This window comes from Lontra canadensis, unplaced genomic scaffold (assembly GCF_010015895.1).
Source record: "Lontra canadensis isolate GAN:19392208 unplaced genomic scaffold, GSC_riverotter_1.0 scaffold21, whole genome shotgun sequence".
Lineage (NCBI taxonomy): Eukaryota > Metazoa > Chordata > Mammalia > Carnivora > Mustelidae > Lontra > Lontra canadensis.
In genome coordinates this window covers 14,365,291-14,383,352 of record NW_022631015.1, presented here as the reverse complement: position 1 = coordinate 14,383,352, position 18,062 = coordinate 14,365,291, and the positions used below count along the sequence as shown (strand labels likewise).

The following is an 18,062-nucleotide window of genomic DNA, read 5'->3' as shown; positions in this document are numbered from 1 at the left end:
GACCGAGATCATCTCAACAATTTCACAGCAACTCAGGAAAAAAAAATAAATCTGGTACAAATCAAAAACATCAAAAGAAAACATAGCACCATCCCTCTTCCTTAAAACAACTCCCATTTCTTAAAAGGAGTTCATTATGAAAAAGTGCTTTTTTATTTAGGCAAAGCGGGCCTGGAAGGACCAGGAAAATTAGGGAGAATTTCTGGTAGACAGTGGTTCTATGCCCCCAAGGTGTCCCGCCCAAAAACCACTCACATAACCATGAGAACTATCTGGACTCTGAAGGTAAAGTCTGGGCAACAGTCCTCCTAGTCCTTCTTCAGGACCCAGGGTTTTTACTCTAACCCCCCCCCCCCCCCGCCCCAAACTCTATGTGGATCTGAGAGACCCAGCACCACAGCCAGAAACACCTGAGCACTCACAAAACGCAAACTTCGCGAAGTCCCACTGTTTTTTTCACACCAAAGTGGAGCACACGTGGGTCCAGCTGAAACTTCTGTGAACACTGTTTACAGTGTGCCAAGGGGCAGGGGAAAAGTAAGGCCACTCTTGGCCCCCCCAAACACACAGTGAGGACTGGCACTCAGGGAGTGAGGAGAAGGAGAACCCCAGTCCCCAAAGGCAAGCCCAGAGCCCCAGAAGGGGAGAGGCCACCATAGCGCTCAGCTGAACGGAGCACACACGGCGGCTCAGGGACCCAAGCTGAGAGACTCACTTAGCGGGTTAACTCAAGAGCAGTAAATAAACCTGGTCATGAATGGGTTGGATGTACCAGGTTTTCTAACTGGAGATGTTCCAAGCGAATCTCACCCCACCCACCCACACACACACACACACACACAAACACTTGCACACAAATGTGCACGGCAGCATCATTCACAACAGCCAAAGGAGGAAAAGTAACCCAAATCGGCTGATGGACAGATTAGCAAAATGTGGTATGCCCATAGGGCAAAATACTGTGTGGTCACAGAAAGGAACCTGAGGGCTCGTCCAAGCTAACACCACGCGTGAACCTTGAAAATGTTACGCTAAGTGAAAGAAGCCAGTCACAAAAGGCCACAGATTGTAGGATTCCATGTATACGCAATGTCCAGAGAGACAGAAAGTGGATCGGTGGCTGCCAGAGACCACAGAAACTGGGATGAAATGTGGGGTCACTGTCAACGGGTATGGAGTTTCTCTGCGGGGGGGGGGGGTTTGAAGGAAATGTCCTGAAACGGATCATGATGATGCCTGCACAACTCTGAATATATTAAAAATCACTGAATTGCTGGGTGCCTGGGTGGCTCGATGGGTTAAAACCTCTGCCTTCGGCTCAGGTCATGGTCTCAGGGTCCTGGGATCAAGCCCTGCATCGGGCTCTCTGCTCAGCAGGGAGCCAGCCTCCCCCTCTCTCTCTGCCTGCCTCTCTGCCTACTTGTGATCTCTGTCTGTTAAATAAATAAATAAAATCTTAAAAAAAAAAAATCACTGAATTGTTAAGGGGGTAAAAAAATCACACTCACATCCAAAATCACTCAGGGAAAAGACTGAGATGCTTAAAATGCCTACCGTCTTGAGCTACCACTGAAACGCCAGAAGAAAAATAGTTGACGAACTGCCAAACGAACTGGAATAAGTTGGAGATGTAGGAGTTTTAAAAAAAGAAAGGCTAAAATGGGCTGACACTCTTGCTAAAAAGACAGCAGCAAAGGACAACAATGCGTGCAAGGAACATACAAAATGCTGCAGTTAAAAGTGCAATGAGGGGCACCGTGGATCTCCCCCAAAAAATAAAACCTGTAACTTCCCCCCACCCTGGAGCTCTGCTGTGGGCTTTAATTAAGAGCATGGGAGTCCACTGTTTAGGTGCATTTACTCAATGCCAGGGCCTATCCAGACAAAGCCTTTCAATGACTTTTTAAAAAGCCATCTTTGGATTTGTTTTTTTTTGTTTTTTTTTTTTAAGATTTTATTTACTTATTTGACAGAGAAAGAGATCACAAGTAGGCAGAGAGGTAGGCAGAAAGGTAGGCAGAGAGGCAGGCAGAGAAGAGGGGGGAAGCAGGCTCGATCCCAGGACCCTGAGATCATGACCTGAGCTGGGAGTCAGAGGCTTTCACCCATTGAGCTACCCAGGCCCCCCTGGATTTGTAAGTCGGGTAGAAAGCAGAGAGGAGGGGGCTCTGGAAGTAAATTTGGTATTATTTATCAGCTTTCGAGATCTTTCCACACCAGCAAGGAGGATTATCTGCTGTGGATGGGAGCAGAAAAAAAGCAACCACGAGCCACCATCCAAAGTCTTCCCCGGCTCGAATATAATGTCTGCCCCAAGGAATAAGCACTTGTACCTGAGGGCACGGTGGTTCTGTGCTTTACTGAGATGACCGCAGTGTACAAAGAGAGTAAAAGGACTCCGCTTACAACACAGTACCACTGAGGTCTTCATTCGTGTTAGACAACTGTAAGCAAATAACGTTGGGCCGGAAAATCTTTATTAGCAAGTCAAAGATGCTGGCCCTCCTTGGTAAACTGACTGTTCTTTATGTTCTTTATAATCATCATTATTTACACTCCCGAAAGGCTTTGTCTGCGGCTCCAACAAATTCTGGAAAGAAATAACATGACAACTTCAGCAAGTCTCCTAGAAAAAGGAAAGTGAGAAAAAGCAGTGTGGGGAGAAAACGGTGGTTCATTCTGGGCCATGTCAGCGCTGGGGCTGGGATGGCGTCACTGAATTCGAGCATGGAGCAGAATCCCGAGAGAGCAAAGAAGACCACCTCCGAGCTTCAGATGTTCCCCAAAGTCAGATGGGATTTCCCTGCCTCCCAGGGCTTTCCAGCTTACCAAGGCCGAGAGAAAGAACCCGTTTTAACAGCATCATTAGAGTTTTGACTTAGCACAAGGACAAAACAGTGTGTTTCTCACCTAGAAAAGAACACGGTTGTAACATGAATCTTTTCAAGTCCGTATCTGCAGCAGGAGTTTCTGCAGGACTAACTGATGGTATGAAGACGGGAGCTGGGGTGGGGGGCAGTGGATTGAAACAAGTAATCCCCAACCTCTTCAACCGGGAGACTTGGCCTGTGGCTCCGATATGCCCAGAGCCCAGACTCTGGAACAATCAGGCGAGCCAAATGTGTTCCCTATTTAAAGGAGGTTTCCTTTCACTCTGTCAGCCACCTTTCAGATTCCAGCTAAGTTTAAACCACAATGGTTTGGAATCCTAACAGTAGTTTTGACGATTACGATACAGAATGAGTATTTGAAAACATTTTTAAAGACACAGGATGCTGAATCATGCACGAACATCTCCCAGTCGCTACCCCCCGCCCCCTGACAAAGAAGTTCATTATTAAATCCAGAACCTTCCCTGGCACCCCTGCACTGTGGAAAAAAAGTGATAAACCATCCTGGCGTTTACACAGAAACCTGATCTCTGCCACTCAAGGATGTTACCACCGCTGGGGATTACTTTCATGCATCTTTAAAATTCTTGCAGATTAAGAGTTCTGTCAGGGTGTCAATACCAATATTACTTAACAGAACTCGCCTTTAATTAAAAGTTTTATCTCCAGTTTCCAATGCTAAAGCAAAAAGCTACTCGGCCTGAACACTGCTGGGTCGAGAAGGACAAGAAATTGCTCCCCATGTGTTTTCATGTGGTTGTCACTTTTCGCAGCTAGGAAATGAACTTCTGTCAGATCAAAGCAAAAATTATTTGCTCCCAGGAAGACTGCTCATTATGGCCTTAAGTCCTTTTTTGGAATGAGGGTGCGGTATATAGAAGTCAATACATAAAATAAACACGCCTCCCAAAAAAGGGGGGAACCAACTAGGAGTCCAACGGAAAAGGCTGCAGGGTTGGCAATGTTAAAACCGAGCTAAAATCAGGCTCAAGGAGACCACCAAACCCAGCCAGCCCCGTTCCTAAATAAAGGCCCAAGAATGGCTCTGCAGGGGGCCCCACCCAACATTTCAGGCTTTTCAAACTGTTGAGAAACCAAGTCTACTGTTCATTTGGCACCTTTCAAAGGCAGCTGGCCTTTGCCACTCGGAATCACCCATATGAAAAGGAGTCACGTGGCAAGTGCAGGGGACCAAGTTCTGTGGTGTCCTGGCCAATGCAACTCCAGCAAGACAACACAACCAAAGCCCGTGAAACCCGAGTGCTGCCAGTTTCACCGGGACTCCAGGCCGTGGCTCCTTATGCAAGGCCTTCCACTCCCGTTGGCTCTTTTATCCTCCAACATCAAGACGTTATCACGAGCCGAAAATAGAACACACGGAGCTTTCATGCTCTGGGCGGCCCCAGAATGGAAAAGGGGGCAATTTGGGTAAAACCAGTAAACATTCAAGTTCTACCACATCTCTAAAGGGACATCTTGACTACAGAATTAAAAAGGAAGGAAAAAAGGTTTATCCAAAAGTACTCTCTTAAACACCAAAAAGTAATGCTTCTTAGCACTGCTGTGGTATCACCTCATCCTCACATGCCAGGGTGGGAGTTTCGGGGGATGGAGGTGGGGGGGATCCAGCATCTGAACAATACGGAAGAGTGGCCAGTGTAGAGAGCAGCTTGCATTTTCCCCTTAAGTTAGGAAGAAAAAGTGAGTCTTGGTGAGAAGGAAAGTGCTGAGCACCTGCACTATTTTCATTTTTTTTTTTTTAAGATTTATTATATTTGAGAGAGAGAAAGAGAGCACACACGGGGGAACAGGGGCAGAGGGGGAGAGAGAATCCCAAGCAGACTCCCTGAGCACAGAGGCCCCACATGGAGCTGGATCCCAGGACCCTGAGATCACGAACTGAGCCAAAACTAAGCGTCAGACACTGAACTGAGCCACCCAGGAGCCCCTTATTTTCATTTCTACCTTCTTCCTCAGACACCCAGACATGCTATATAATCAGCAAAGAAGATAACCCAGAAACACCATATTCCCTCTTCAACCTTGAGGCCAGACACAGAAGGGCAGCCACAAAGACCGTGGACTTAGAAGAATAACAGAATCTAGGTAACAGTTTATAAAGCACTTCCCCATGGACTCTGCCTCCTCCAAAATGACCTTGACAGTAAAAGTGTAATTCCCCCCATTTTACAGATGGAGAAACGGAGACTTGGGTCAAGTGATCTATCCAAGGCCATCTGCTCTTTTCCCACTGTTTTGCAGTCCTGCTGTCAACCCAACTACAAATTTTTTGAGGACAAGGATGATAACCTTTCCCCTAACACCTAACCGAGGGCCAGAGCATGGCAACCAGAATGCGTCAGCTGTATGTAACTGAATGGTCTGCCAAGCTGGGCCCCAAAGGGGCCTCTGTCACCATGCAACACCCGCCTTCAAACAAGGCTGAGATTCTACATCCTCTTTTTTTTTTTAAGATTTTATTTATTTATTTGACAGAGATCCCAAGTAGGTAGAAAAGCAGGCAGAGAGAGAGAGGGGAAGCAGGCTCCCACCAAGCAGAGAGCCCAACTCGAGGCTCGATTCCAGGACCCTGAGATCATGATCTGAGCTGAAAGCAGAGGCTTAACCCATGGAGCCCCCCAGTTACCCCAGATTCCACGTCCTCTTAATGCATGTCAATCCTCACAATAAAGCATTTCATAAACAGCAAACACGTAACCGTACCAGCACACATACCAGTTCACCCTTTAGACTACCGTCCTTCTAACACAGCGCGCTGGGTTCTTAGAGCAATTTTGTTTTACAAAGTGATGTCACCTATCTGACTTATCTCATCCGGTTGGAATGCCCTGAGAGAGGACCAGGAAAGAAAACAGAAACTTAAATAAAACCCAACTTCTTCACTACTTGTTACAAAGGCCTGTACTAGCGTTTAAAAGCCAACAAAGGAACAAAGCAGATGGCTTCATATGCACTACCTAAAGGACTACAGATGAGCACAGCCTTTCTCCGAGAGAGAACAACATGGTCACAAGGTTCTCAGTGTAAACGGGGCACTGCTGGGGCGCCTGGGTGGCTCCGTGGGTCCAGCGCCCAACTCTTGATGGCAGCTCAGGTTTTGATCTCAGGGTCATGATTTCAAGCCCTGCACTGGGCTCTGTGCTGGGCGTGCAGCCTACTGAAACAAACAACAAACAACAAAACAAACAAACACGGGCACTGCTGAGCCGGTAACTCCACTTTGAGGAATCTGGAGTGAAGTGAAAACATGCAGATGAAGCCTACTGGGTACATCATTTTACACAACAGGCCGCAAACCAAAAAGGCCATCAAGAACAGGCAGGTCGGGTAAACTGTGCAGAGATCAACCGAGTGCCCCGCAGCCATGAAAAATAGTTGTGCACTGTCGTATTTTGATTGAGATAAGATATAAATGCAAAGAGCACAGAACAGAACATCACTTGGGGAGCATGCGCCCAGACACGTCAAACCACACACACACACACACACACACACACACACACACACACCCACAAGTGCAGGAATGCCCGGTGTGCAACTGTAAGGGTTCTTATCACTTGCAGTCCTCCGATTTGAAGGATTTCTTATGAAGCAAAAAAGCTGTTTTCAAAAGGGGACAAAATGGGGGCACCTGGCGGGGGGCTCAGTCCTTAAACGTCTGCCTTCGGCTCAGGTCATGATCCCGGAGTCCTGGGATCCAGGCCTGCATTGGGCTCCCCGCTCAGTGGGAAGCCTGCTTCTCCCTCTCCCCCTGCTTGTGCCCGCACGCACACTCACTCTTGCACTCTCTCTCTGTCTCACCGTCTCTGTGTCAAATAAATAAATAAAATCTTAAAAAAAAAATTGGACAAATGCTATTGGCATATAGGTATGGGCTTACATGTGGATTTTGTTTTCCCGTGAAAATGAAATCCGTGACTGCAGCTCTCAATGGGTAAGAGAGAATCCACCTGGAAGGAGGCAGAATCTCTGAGAAACGTGTGCAAAAACAGTAACAGAAAGCCTTCTGCTCTATCGGCGGCTGGATTTCATGCCCTGGCTGTGTCACTGACAAAATGCGTGACCTCAGGCAGGTCGCTCAATGGCACCAGACACCTCTGTTTTCTCAGCTAGGAGATTTTCTGCTTAGTTATGCTTATCTCTTCCTGCTAGACCCGTACCAATTCCCTCCCACAACTAGGTAGTATCAGACATACTCCAAAAGCTTCACCTCAACAAGTGTTTCCTCAGCGGCCAACGGACATTAGACTTGGCCCCTCCTCTTGGAGGGTTAATAGGGTTAGACACAGGCAAACACGAATTCCAGCGTCCAGAGGTAGGTGTTAAGGAGTCAGGCCGACAAAGAAAAGGGGCTTAGTCCTGCCTGACGGGAGAATGGGGCTGGCAAGCTCCAGCAAGGCCTCAGAAGGACCGGGCGGGCTCCTCAGGACACCCACATGAGGAACCAGGAAGTGCAAAGGCCAAGGGGCCAAGTGAGTTCTGATAAACAAGTGACAGGACAGGCTGGGGGGAGAGCAAAAAGGGCTTCTCATGATGTGCTGAGAACACACTGGGTTCAGATTTACCCTGAAAGCCACAGGAAGCCAATGAAGGATCATGATCGGATTTTCAATTTCAAGGATTATTGCTCCAAGATCCGGTTTAAACATCTGGGTGAAACCTCTTTGTGCAGGGATTCGGGGCCACGCTCATCCCCACCGTCAAACCTGCCTCCGGTCCACCACCCGGACGTGCCCAGGAGTCAGGTGCAGGATGAAACAGAGCGCTTCAACAACAGGAGTGGGGCTTGGAAGAGAGGACTCGGAAATGGACGTCTTCTAAGGCTGCTTATTTGGTTTCTTAATAGGCGAAGTAGAGAATTCATTTGACTCATTTATTTCTGAGTTAGTCTGGAAGGCTGCCGCCAGGCCAGATATGACCAGGTTGGTGATTTCCAACCGTGTAATGATACCTTGACCATTTGTGCGGGCGTATGCAATTTACAAAGTGCTTTCACATCAAAAATTTCATCGGCTCTCCCAGTAACCATCCCAGGAGGGGCACGAAACCCGTTTTCCAGATGAGGAAGCAGCTCAGTGGGGTTCCGTGGCCTGCAGTAACACAGGACCCAACCTTGAACTCAGCTCTTATTCCCAATCCTGTCCATTACCACAGAGGTGCCCTATCTATTCACAGCGAGCCTCTGAATGAGATCTGGGGAACGCATTACGGAAGCCCGTGTCCTAGTAGGAAGGCATATAAGTGAAGAACCAAACACTCCAGGTTTTAATCACGTCTATACCCCACGGCTGCCTCACAGAATGGGCATCCATTCAGTTACCCTCCTTCTGCAAACCTATGGAAGGAATAAATGCAAGAAACACATGCTCAGTCTTAATCCCTGTTCATTTCCTCCTGGCACCTGTTTCGGCCCCCACAGGCACCAAGCACTTTAACAGCTGGCAGCAACAAGAACCAAGAGATAACCATTGCAGATCAAGCCGAAACCAAAATTGTACTTAGGAAATAACAAGAACCACCCGAATTTTTAAAAAGAGAAAAAAAAAAAAGGTACCAAAAGGTCTCCCACACTCTCCTGGATCATTCATTCACAGCGAATCAGAGGGTCTCCTGATGGAAGACACACACACACACACACACACACACACACACACCACCCCTCTCACTGCCACCCCCCCAAATAAGAGTGCTGGAAAAGACCTCCTGCTTCTACTGGACAAAACAGGTGTGTGAGGGGAGAGCTGCATTGGGAGGAAAAAGGGGGCAAAACTATGGCTATTGTGTTAACCTTCTAGGATTCCGGTAACTAAACCCTGCTGGTGATGACTTTTCAATGCACACTGGCCTTCCTCTTCATGGGTGGTGGAGCTTGACAGACTTACAAAATTAGAACTTAAAATTCAATTTAGGCCTCTCAGGCAGCACCAGCCCTCAAAAACAGCTCTCAAGAACTTCCACCAGTAGGGTTCCCCGTTCTAACCCCCTCATTCATTCTATGAATATATGAGAAATTATGTATACTGTTCCCATTACTCATGCAGCTTCATTAGCATATCTGGGCAGCCTCTGTTTACCACAAGGCCTGGACCCTGGTGAGGACCAAGGGCAAATGATTTCCCCAGCGCCCCACAGCCCCCTAAGCAGTGAAGTCAGGGGCAACAATACAAGAGCCAAAAAAAAAAAAAGTATCCAGTCGATCTGTCACCCCCCTGTGACGAAAGCAGGTTCTTGGAAGCCTGGAGAAGCTTACGCGCCAGCCGGGCCCCAGGTACCACCGAGAGGACGGTGGGGGACACGTACAAAAACACAGAGCACAAACCAGCCAGTCCCAAGGGGTCCTGGGATCTCAGCTCTTTTTCCAATGAGAACTCAAGGAGACAGCCAGCTGGGGATAAGGGGGTAGCTCCACCAACTGGTGTTGAAAAAAACAACAAACACAAACATGCACTTGAGACCGATGTACTCCTTCTGTTCCAGGAGGCTGAAGAAGTGCCTGAACTTCCCCAACTTTCTCAGGCATGAAACCCCTCCAGAGCCTGCCCAGAGCCCCAGGTATGGCCTTTCCTCCCTCTCTGCGGGGCTTCAGTGATCATTCATTTTACGTCCCTTTCATCTGGATGGAAAAGGAGGAAAAAGATACGTAGCCTTTAACTCTCTGGCCAGTGTCTCTCTGCCTTGGTTTTCTCTTCTGTAAAATGGACTCAACAGCCTCTTTTTCGGGTGTGAGCTCACTGTGGAAACAGATGTGGGCGGCGACTTCCGAACTGACTGGGCCTGGTCTTCATGATGCTTTCAGGAGGAGTGGGTGTTGTGTGGCCCAACTACAGTGTTTTCTACCATCCAAGCTCTTCTGGCACATTTCTTCCAACTTCAAAGAGAACCCCAGGAGAGAAGGACAGCGTTTTCACAAGATTAGCAAAAGCTGTTGCGAAAACAGTGTGGAAGTGGAAAGAAAGCCAGACAGACACCCAAGAGGCTCAGGTGGGACCTACCCTCACCCTGGGGGACAGGATCTACATCCGTAAAACACAGACCCTTTCTGACCCCAGAGTCCTCAGAGAACAAGAGATACAAGCCACGCGCAAGCAGAGATGGGAACAGCAAGTGCCGGAAGCAGGCAGGTCTCCCTGACCAGGAGCCAAGGGGTATCCAGCCCGCACTACCACTGCCTAGAAGGTTTAGCTCTGCTGTTGGTGACTGTATTCTGGATCGACAATCAATGAAAACCCCTTATTAAAAAGTGTGAGGCTGGGGCACCTGGGTGTCTGTCTTCTGCTCAAGTCATGATCCCGAGGTCCTGGGATCCAGCCCCACATCGGGCTCCCTGCTCAGTGAGGAGTCTGCTTCTCCCTCTCCCTTTCCCCTCCCTCTTGCACGGACTGTGTGCTCTAATAAAATCTTTAAAAAAAAAAAAAATTTTTTTTTTAAAGATTTTATTTGACACAGAGAGAGAGATCACAAGTAGGCAGAGAGGCAGGCAGAGAGAAAGGGGGAAGCAGGCTCCCCACTGAGCAGAGAGACCGATGCAGGGCTTGATCCCAGGATCCTGAGATCATGACCTGAGCCGAAGGCAGAGGCTTAACCCACTGAGCCACCCGGGCACCCCCAAAATTTTTAAAAATAAAAGGCATGAGGCTGGTAGAAGGTATAGTGTTAACTGAAGGCCCAAGAAAGATTTTAAAAGAAGAAAAATCTCACTCAGATGGTCTGCAAAAAAGCACAGGAATTAACAGCGATACCAAAGTCATCGGAGCTCCCTCCTAGAATGAAGGAAGCCTGCGATCATGAGGATGAGGCAGTCAGGGAAAAGGCTTTAGGGGCACAAAAGGAACCAGGAAAAGGGAGACTGGTGGCCAGCTGGAGACGTAACTGAGACCTTGGGGGTGGGGAGTGGAAGGAGGGAGGTAGTATCAGAGGTTACCTCCTGGAGATGGAAAAAAAACGAAAGATAAATTGATTCAAACTAAGAAACTGAGATTCAAATGGTCTCCTTGCCATTAATAGGTAGGTTCAAGGATCTGAAAGGGAACAAGTCTTCAGCAGTATCTCCTAGGTGAGACACAGTAATTAAGGTTGCCGGATTACAAGATACCAGCTTCTGAACTCCATATAAACTAGGTGCAAAATCACTAATCTTTCTGCCCCCTGCCATCCAGGGACTGACACAACTGTGTTTTTGCCTCCACAGGACCAATCTAAACGAAATTACCTGTGCTACCTGGCGTGAACTAATACGGAGTCAGACGGCTTTCATACCTGGGGATTAAGGCTAAGTACAATGGAAGGGTTCTAATCAGAGGTGATAGGGGCTAGAAGCTGGTTAGCTCCTGTAAAGCCTGTCGGTAGGAAAAACCTTAAAATCCATATAGATTTTGACATTCTAACTTAAACACCTAAATGTACTTTCAATAAAAGATGGCTTGAGAATTCCAGGGTTCCCCGTCATGCTTTTTTGGTGTGTTTGTTAGGAAGAAAGTTTGAGCGTAAATGAAGTTCGGTTCCCAAAAGGGAATCACTTGCCAAACAACGCATGTTTGGACCGGATCCTTGAGATTCTCCCCGAGTCTTTTAAATGGCAGGCCCTTGTCTAATTTAACGTCCTGTTTTGTTTTGTTTTTTTAGTAATTCACATTTATTAAGTGTTCCCAAAACAGTCAACTTAGAAGTTTTCACAACTCTCAAAAAAAAAAAGAAAAGAAAGAAAAAGAAACCGACTCTCTTTCCACACTTGTTCAAAGGTTTACATAATATTTAACTGTAATTGCAATAATAAGTCTAACTGGAATAACCAGATTTGGAAACAAACAACTGACACTTGGCAAGCCTTCTATGGGTGGGAGCCAAAGGCGACAGAGGCACACACACACCAGGGCTACTCACTGACCAGGACTTATCCTGCTGGGGGGTATGACAGCCAGGATGTTCTGCAGCCAAAAGAGCAAGTAGGTTGGATAGGTAGAAGGTGGTTAAAACAGCGGTTATGTAATCCGGGGGAGCCTTACAGATAGACCACTAACAGGACTAGAACAATGCAACAGGCGCACCCGGCTGGCTCTGTCCCTGGAGCATGCAACTTTTGGATCTCCAGGTTCCGAGTTCAAGTCCTCCCTTGGGTGTATAGATTACTTAAAAATAAATTCTTGGGGCACCTGGGTGGCACAGTGGATTAAACATCTGACTCTTTGTTTCAGCTCAGGTCATGATCTCAGGGTCGTAAACTCTGCATTCAGCAGGGTTGTCTGCTTAAGATTCTCACTCCCTCTCCCTGTGCCCCCATCATGCTCGCTGGCTCACGCTCTCTCAAAAAAACAAAATATTTAAAACATAAAATACATTCTTTTTTCTTTTTTTTAAAAGACTTTTTATTTATTTGACAAAGATCACAAGTAGACAGAGAGGCAGGCAAAGAGCAGGGGGGGGGCAGGTTCCCCGCTGAGCAGAGAGCTCAATCCCAGGACCCCGAGATCATGACCCGAGCTGAAGGCAGAGACCTAACCCACTGAGCCACCCAGACGCCCCCAAATACATTCTTTTTAAAAAAGAATAACGCAACAAAAGGTCCAAAACAGAAACCTCTTACACTGCAAAACTTTTTAACCGTTTTAGATAAAACTGTCAGGAACCTGGGTCCTAAGAACATCACGATCAAGGGCAAACCTTAAAAATACTCCAGCTTGGCCTTTACCAAGTGTTTTAACGTACAAGCCTTCATATGACTTGTCTGTGTCATCTTTGGATAGTTCCATTTTAAGCATAACAGACACCAGCTAGATACTCCAACAAAAGATTTTCTTTCTGAACGGGAGAAGCTTAAATAACCTTTGGAGCAGAGGTATACATTAACACTGGAGTTATTTCCAAGGCAGTTGGAAGTGAGTCAACAGCACCCAGCTCAGCAACAGGAACTGGGATGACCTACTGTGAGAAAAGACAGAGCCATTATACCATCTGAATACCGATTAATTCCAGGTGGCTCTGCGGGCCAATGGAAGACACACAGGTCAGGTATTTGTCTACAAGGAAGGGATCATCGCACAGGTAACAGTAACTCGGGACTATTCTGGGCCATAACTTCTTTTTCCTTTTAAATTTATAGGATACACTTCGGACGCCAGATGATCTTCCTTCCATAATCTCTCCATACAGTAACAGCCCATCAAGCGCCCCTGCCGTATACACTTAGGCGACAAAGGATGACGTTCTCCAGAACTAGGAAACAAAGAACATGGCAAAAAGAAGGCCATGCAAATAGCGAAGAAAAGGAAAAACACAGCAATTAAATGACATGTACGGGGTTGCTTTTTTTTCCCCTCAGAACTGTGAAATAACCCAATAGTATAAAATTGGGAGGGGGGGGGTGGGGAGCTCATAAATCCTGCCACTGTATTTTGGTGTACTTCTTTTTTCTCTATAATTTTATGTAATTTAATTATAGTAAATCCTGCTTATGAACCTTGTAAAGTCAACTTTTCCCAGCTCTGTTGAATCACACTGCAACTTCTACATCAGAAAATCAGATACTTAAAGCATGACGGGCTAGGGGTACAAATTCTGCCTGAGCTGTCCTAGAAATCAAACCAGTAATTTGTTTTGGTGCTTGCCACATGACTTGGATCTTCGTGTGGCCAAAAAAAAAAAAAAATTTTTTTTTTTAATTCCCAACTCATACGTGCTACTGTAAAGCCTCAAAGATCAAACCGTTCTGAAGCCCAGATACCATCCTCGTGATTCTCCCCAGGAATAACCCATCCAGTGGAGTAAAAGAAATGGCAGAAAACATCCATGGAGCAAAGACATGCAACTGTTTTTGTTGTCCAAGTGGACTGGGGCTTTGAAAGCAAATGTTTTCAGTGATTCAAGGTATTGTGAGGGGAGTCGTGCCCAGCACAATTAAGACGGGATTACATTACAATTTGTTGAGTTTCTCAAGGTTGCCACTTAATACGAAATAGAACCATCATTTCTCCCAAAGCCTGCCATCAACAATCGCGCCCCCAAACTCTGCTTTGCGGAGGCAATAAACTGAGTGGCAAGGCGGCAGCAGCTGGGGCTACCGAGGCCAACTGGAGGAAGTGTGCCGCCTTCCACCAGCTCGAGGACTAACACCCCTTGACACAGAGAATACCGTTTTACGTCTCTCCGGCACAGGATCCTTCCAGGTAAAAGTGAGTGGCAAAGGCAGGTGTTACCCTTTCCATTTTCCAGAAGACTCCGAACAGACTCAGACTGCGAGCCTCCTGTCCTACCGTCCGGAACTACTAAGCCCAGGGCACCCTGACACCTAGTTGTCCCATGCGCTTCCAAGAACACCTATCAATGATGAAGTTTTCCCTGGTCCACCCCCACCCCCCGTCCCGAAAGATAAAGCACAGATCCCGCACAGCGAAGGAGAAGCGCCAACCCCTCCCACGGTATTACAGGGCTCCCAGAAAGAGCAACAGCTGCTGCTGAACAGGATCACCCGGAAAGGCACCCCCCACACCCACCAAAGGCACCCCAAACACGACTTCGAGTGACAAGCTGGCCAAAATCCACAACACAGTCCTCCTACAAAGCAAAGCCTTCCCTGCATAAAGTTTCCTTGCTTTCTCAAAAGCGCTGCTGAGCGATCCCAGCGACCACCGTAGTCATGCCACACCGTCAGCAGACCTGGAAACAGAAGAGACACATTTCTGCAGAAAGGAGGCGTCTCCTCCCTGCTCCCCACCCCCTAAATGGAACGGGAGCTGGGTCGGTAGCCCTCGATGGGAGACCAAAGGCTCCCAAGCGCTCACCTGCGGGGAAGCGCAGCGTTTCGGGGCGGAAGGCGGAGGCCGATCGCATCCTCCTCCTCCTCTTCCTCCTCCCCAGCCGCAGCCCAGCTCCGCCGCGGCCCCCGCCTCCGCTCGCTTCCCTCCTCCCCCGGCCGCCCCGCCGCCTGGAACCTCCCGCCCGACTTTTGACGTCACGGAGGAGGAGGAGGAGGAGGTTCCACCCGGGCCCGTCCCTTTGTGACGTCACAATGACAACAGAACGCGGCCCGGAGCGTCCGGGAACCCGGAGCCGCGGGAGGGGGGACGGAGGGAGGAGGGGGAGGCCGGCGCGAGGCGGGGGGAAAACGGGGGGGGCGGGGAGGGGGCGCGCTGACGTCTCGCCGGCTTAACCTGTTGCTTTCGAGACTGCACTGGAGCCGCGGGCAGGGCCGCGGGGAGCCGTCCGGGCCGCCGCCGCCATGCTCCGCCGTGCTCTCGGCGGGGGGCGCCCGCTGCAGCTGTGCGCCGCGCCGCCCCCACCCGGCACGCCCCCGCCCCCCCCCGACCGCGCGCTGCGCCGCCCCCTCCCCTCCCCACCCCAGGGCCCATCAGGCCGCGCCGCCCCCGCGCCCCACCCACCCGCCCGCCCGCGGGCCGGCCCGCGCCGAGCCCCGAGCCCGAGCCCGAGCCCCGGCAGCCCGGAGCCCAGCGCCGGAGCCCGCAGCCCGCCCCCTACAGGCCACGCGCGCGCGCTCGCCCAGCCCCGGCCCAGCCCGCCGCGACCCCCGCACGCCCTCCACTCCGCTGCCGGCTCGAGCACGTCGGGAACACGGGCTCGGCTCCGCGCCGCTCCCCCGCCGTCAACTCGTGCTCAGCCTCCCGCGGCCGCCGCCGACCACGGGCTCGCGGCCGGACGCCCGGACACGACACAATCCACTGACTGCCAGCAACAAAAAAAATCCCACCCCACACCGCTCTCCAACTTAGCGAGGTCTGGGATGGGGGTCGGGGGGAGGGGTGGGGGCGGCGGAGGCGGTTCTTGTCCAAGTTCTACCCCATTTGCTTTGTGGCTGCACCCGGATCGGACGTGCCCCGGGAAGGCGTCCACGCTCCAAGGCAAGGTTGTCTCCATGCAGTTTCTACAGCCCGAGTTTAAACTAGTCCTTTGCATTCTACCCAGCCCTCTGCAATGCGGATGTATTTTAATTCTTAAATTCTTTAGGGAACAGCTTTTTTAAGTTGAGCTTGATTATTTAACCTTGCATTTCTTTCATAGTTGAAGTTTACGTGCTTAGATTAGAATCAGCCCTCTAGAAGAGGCATTCGGCTTTTTCATTAAATGTATTATTATTATTTTTTTTTACAAAAACCACTGCCCCGAAGGTCATCTACCATTACACACATCACGCTTCTCAAAAAGGGAAAATATTAACACCAATTTGTCGACTCGAGTTAAATAAAACTTTCTTATAATGTTGCATTATTCCTAGTGTATGTTCATTTGGGCTTTAAAAAAAAAAATGGGCTCTTTGATTTAAAGCATGCTGCTAATCACCGATCACTCGAGTGCATATTTGGTTAATCCTCCGTCCCCCTCTACCCTCCCTCCCCCCAAACTTAAAAAAAAAGCCATACACAAAACAAAAACACTCCCCATGCCAATCAAAACGTAGCTGTACTATGCACAAAACAAATTTAACTATTCCAAGCCATTTAAATCTCTGAATAATCGCCCAATTTCAGAAGCCTAGTTAACAGGGAGAATTTATTTGTAGTCACTTACACATGCATTCACGTACCTACTTAGAAACATTAGCTATATTGTATGTCTTTTTCCCCTAAAACTGGAAACCATGAATTTTTAAACAAAACCAGTCCCATTATTAAAGTCAATCCCAACAAATGCATTCTCTGTAACATGATTCCCAACTGGTTTACGTTGCGAACCAAATAAGCCAAACGACCATATACATTAAATTTGATGTGCCAGTGCAAGGAACAAGATCGCCATAATCGGACCCTCGATTGCAACTTAAAGGGCTTCCAACACACACGCGTTACACGATTTTCCAAATAACATTAATAATAATAACACAAGCTCATTTGCATGCAAAGTGCAATATGGGGCCAAATCCGCCCGAGAATGCAGTTTAGTTACATTACCGCAGCCCCCCAACCCCCTCCCCAAGCACCACAAAATCCCTAGCCTTTCATCTAAAACTAGATTATGGTTGTGTCATTCGAGGTCAATTTATTCACTTGAGGTATCGCTACACCAATCTGTTTTTTCATCCAAACTAGGCAGACACGACTTTGCCTGAAAAGCCCTCTTTCAGAAAAGAAAGAAACAGCCTTATCGGACGCTGTGTTTAAAAACCCTTCAGCAGCAGAATTATCTATAAACTTGACATTCACAGCCATTGCTTAAAACTGCAAGTCAAAGGATGTGTTGTTAAGAGCACTTACGTATTTCTTCTGAATGATATTCCTCTTGGGTCTTTCCTTGCTCATTCTGAGATCCAAATGCTGATTGCAAAAGGGGACAATTGCTTCATGAATTTAAAGCCGTCAGAAATTTGCAAAAAAATATCCTGGTGGTTTTTATTGTTGGTGGTGGTGGTTGATCTTGTAATCCGACTTTTCTTCCTCTTCCCCCAAAGCCCGATTCGCCTTGAAATAAATCCGAAATTGGGAAGGAAAAAAAAAAAAGAGCCAAAGACGAACGAAGCAAACAAAAAAAAATTCACTTTAGTAAAACACTCATAATGGAAAATTTCCCCCGAAACACACACACACACACAAAAAAAAAAACCGACGCCCTTCACTCCCCCCCTTTTTCCTCCAAAAACTACATCAGCGAAACGTGAAGGTCCTTAGTGTCTGATCTGTAGTTACATCTTGGAAAAGAAAAGGGAAAGATAAATAAAAAATGTTGGAAGTCACGTTTGTGCTGCAGCAGCAGTGCGAGCAGAAGAGTCAACTCCAGCGGCGGCGGCGGCGGCGGCAGCACCACAGCGAGGGCTCGCCGAGTCTCTTTTTTCCAAGCCCCCTAACCAATGAGAGAGAGGCTATCCAGCCCAACTTTAAATGGACTCTGCTTTTATACAAGTTAGGGCTCCTCGGGTAATTCCCCGACGGACGCTAGCCGAAAACTCCCACAGCTGAGCCGCCAGGCGCCCGCCTACTCCGGCGCCGACCGACCCTGGCCCAGTCCGGAGGACCCCCGCAGCCCCGTCGACTAGACACCCGAGAAGCTTCGACGAACCCTTTCCGGGCAAACCCTCAGCCATCGCTCCCACGCCGAGCCTAGGAGTGGAATTGAGAGAGGCTCCCTAGCCCAATGCATGGCACGCTCGGTCGCTCCACCTCACCCCCTTCCCCAGCTTGCCGCTCACCCCACAACCGCCACACGCTAGCC

General features: G+C 48.6%; 1 protein-coding gene across 3 annotated transcripts in view; it reads right to left on the bottom strand.

Moving 5' to 3' along the window:
* The window catches only part of JARID2 (jumonji and AT-rich interaction domain containing 2), a 254,541-nt gene extending 236,824 nt beyond the window's left edge, over positions 1–17,717 (bottom strand). Inside the window, exon 1 of one of the 3 annotated variants that reach the window (XM_032861601.1) lies at positions 17,111–17,717. In XM_032861601.1, the coding sequence (XP_032717492.1) occupies positions 17,111–17,155 (45 nt within the window). In that variant the 5' untranslated portion in view covers positions 17,156–17,717. The remainder of the gene's footprint in view (positions 1–17,110) is intronic. The other 2 variants (XM_032861598.1, XM_032861602.1) reach the window with 2 other exon arrangements.
* Between the last annotated feature and the right edge of the window lie 345 nt (positions 17,718–18,062).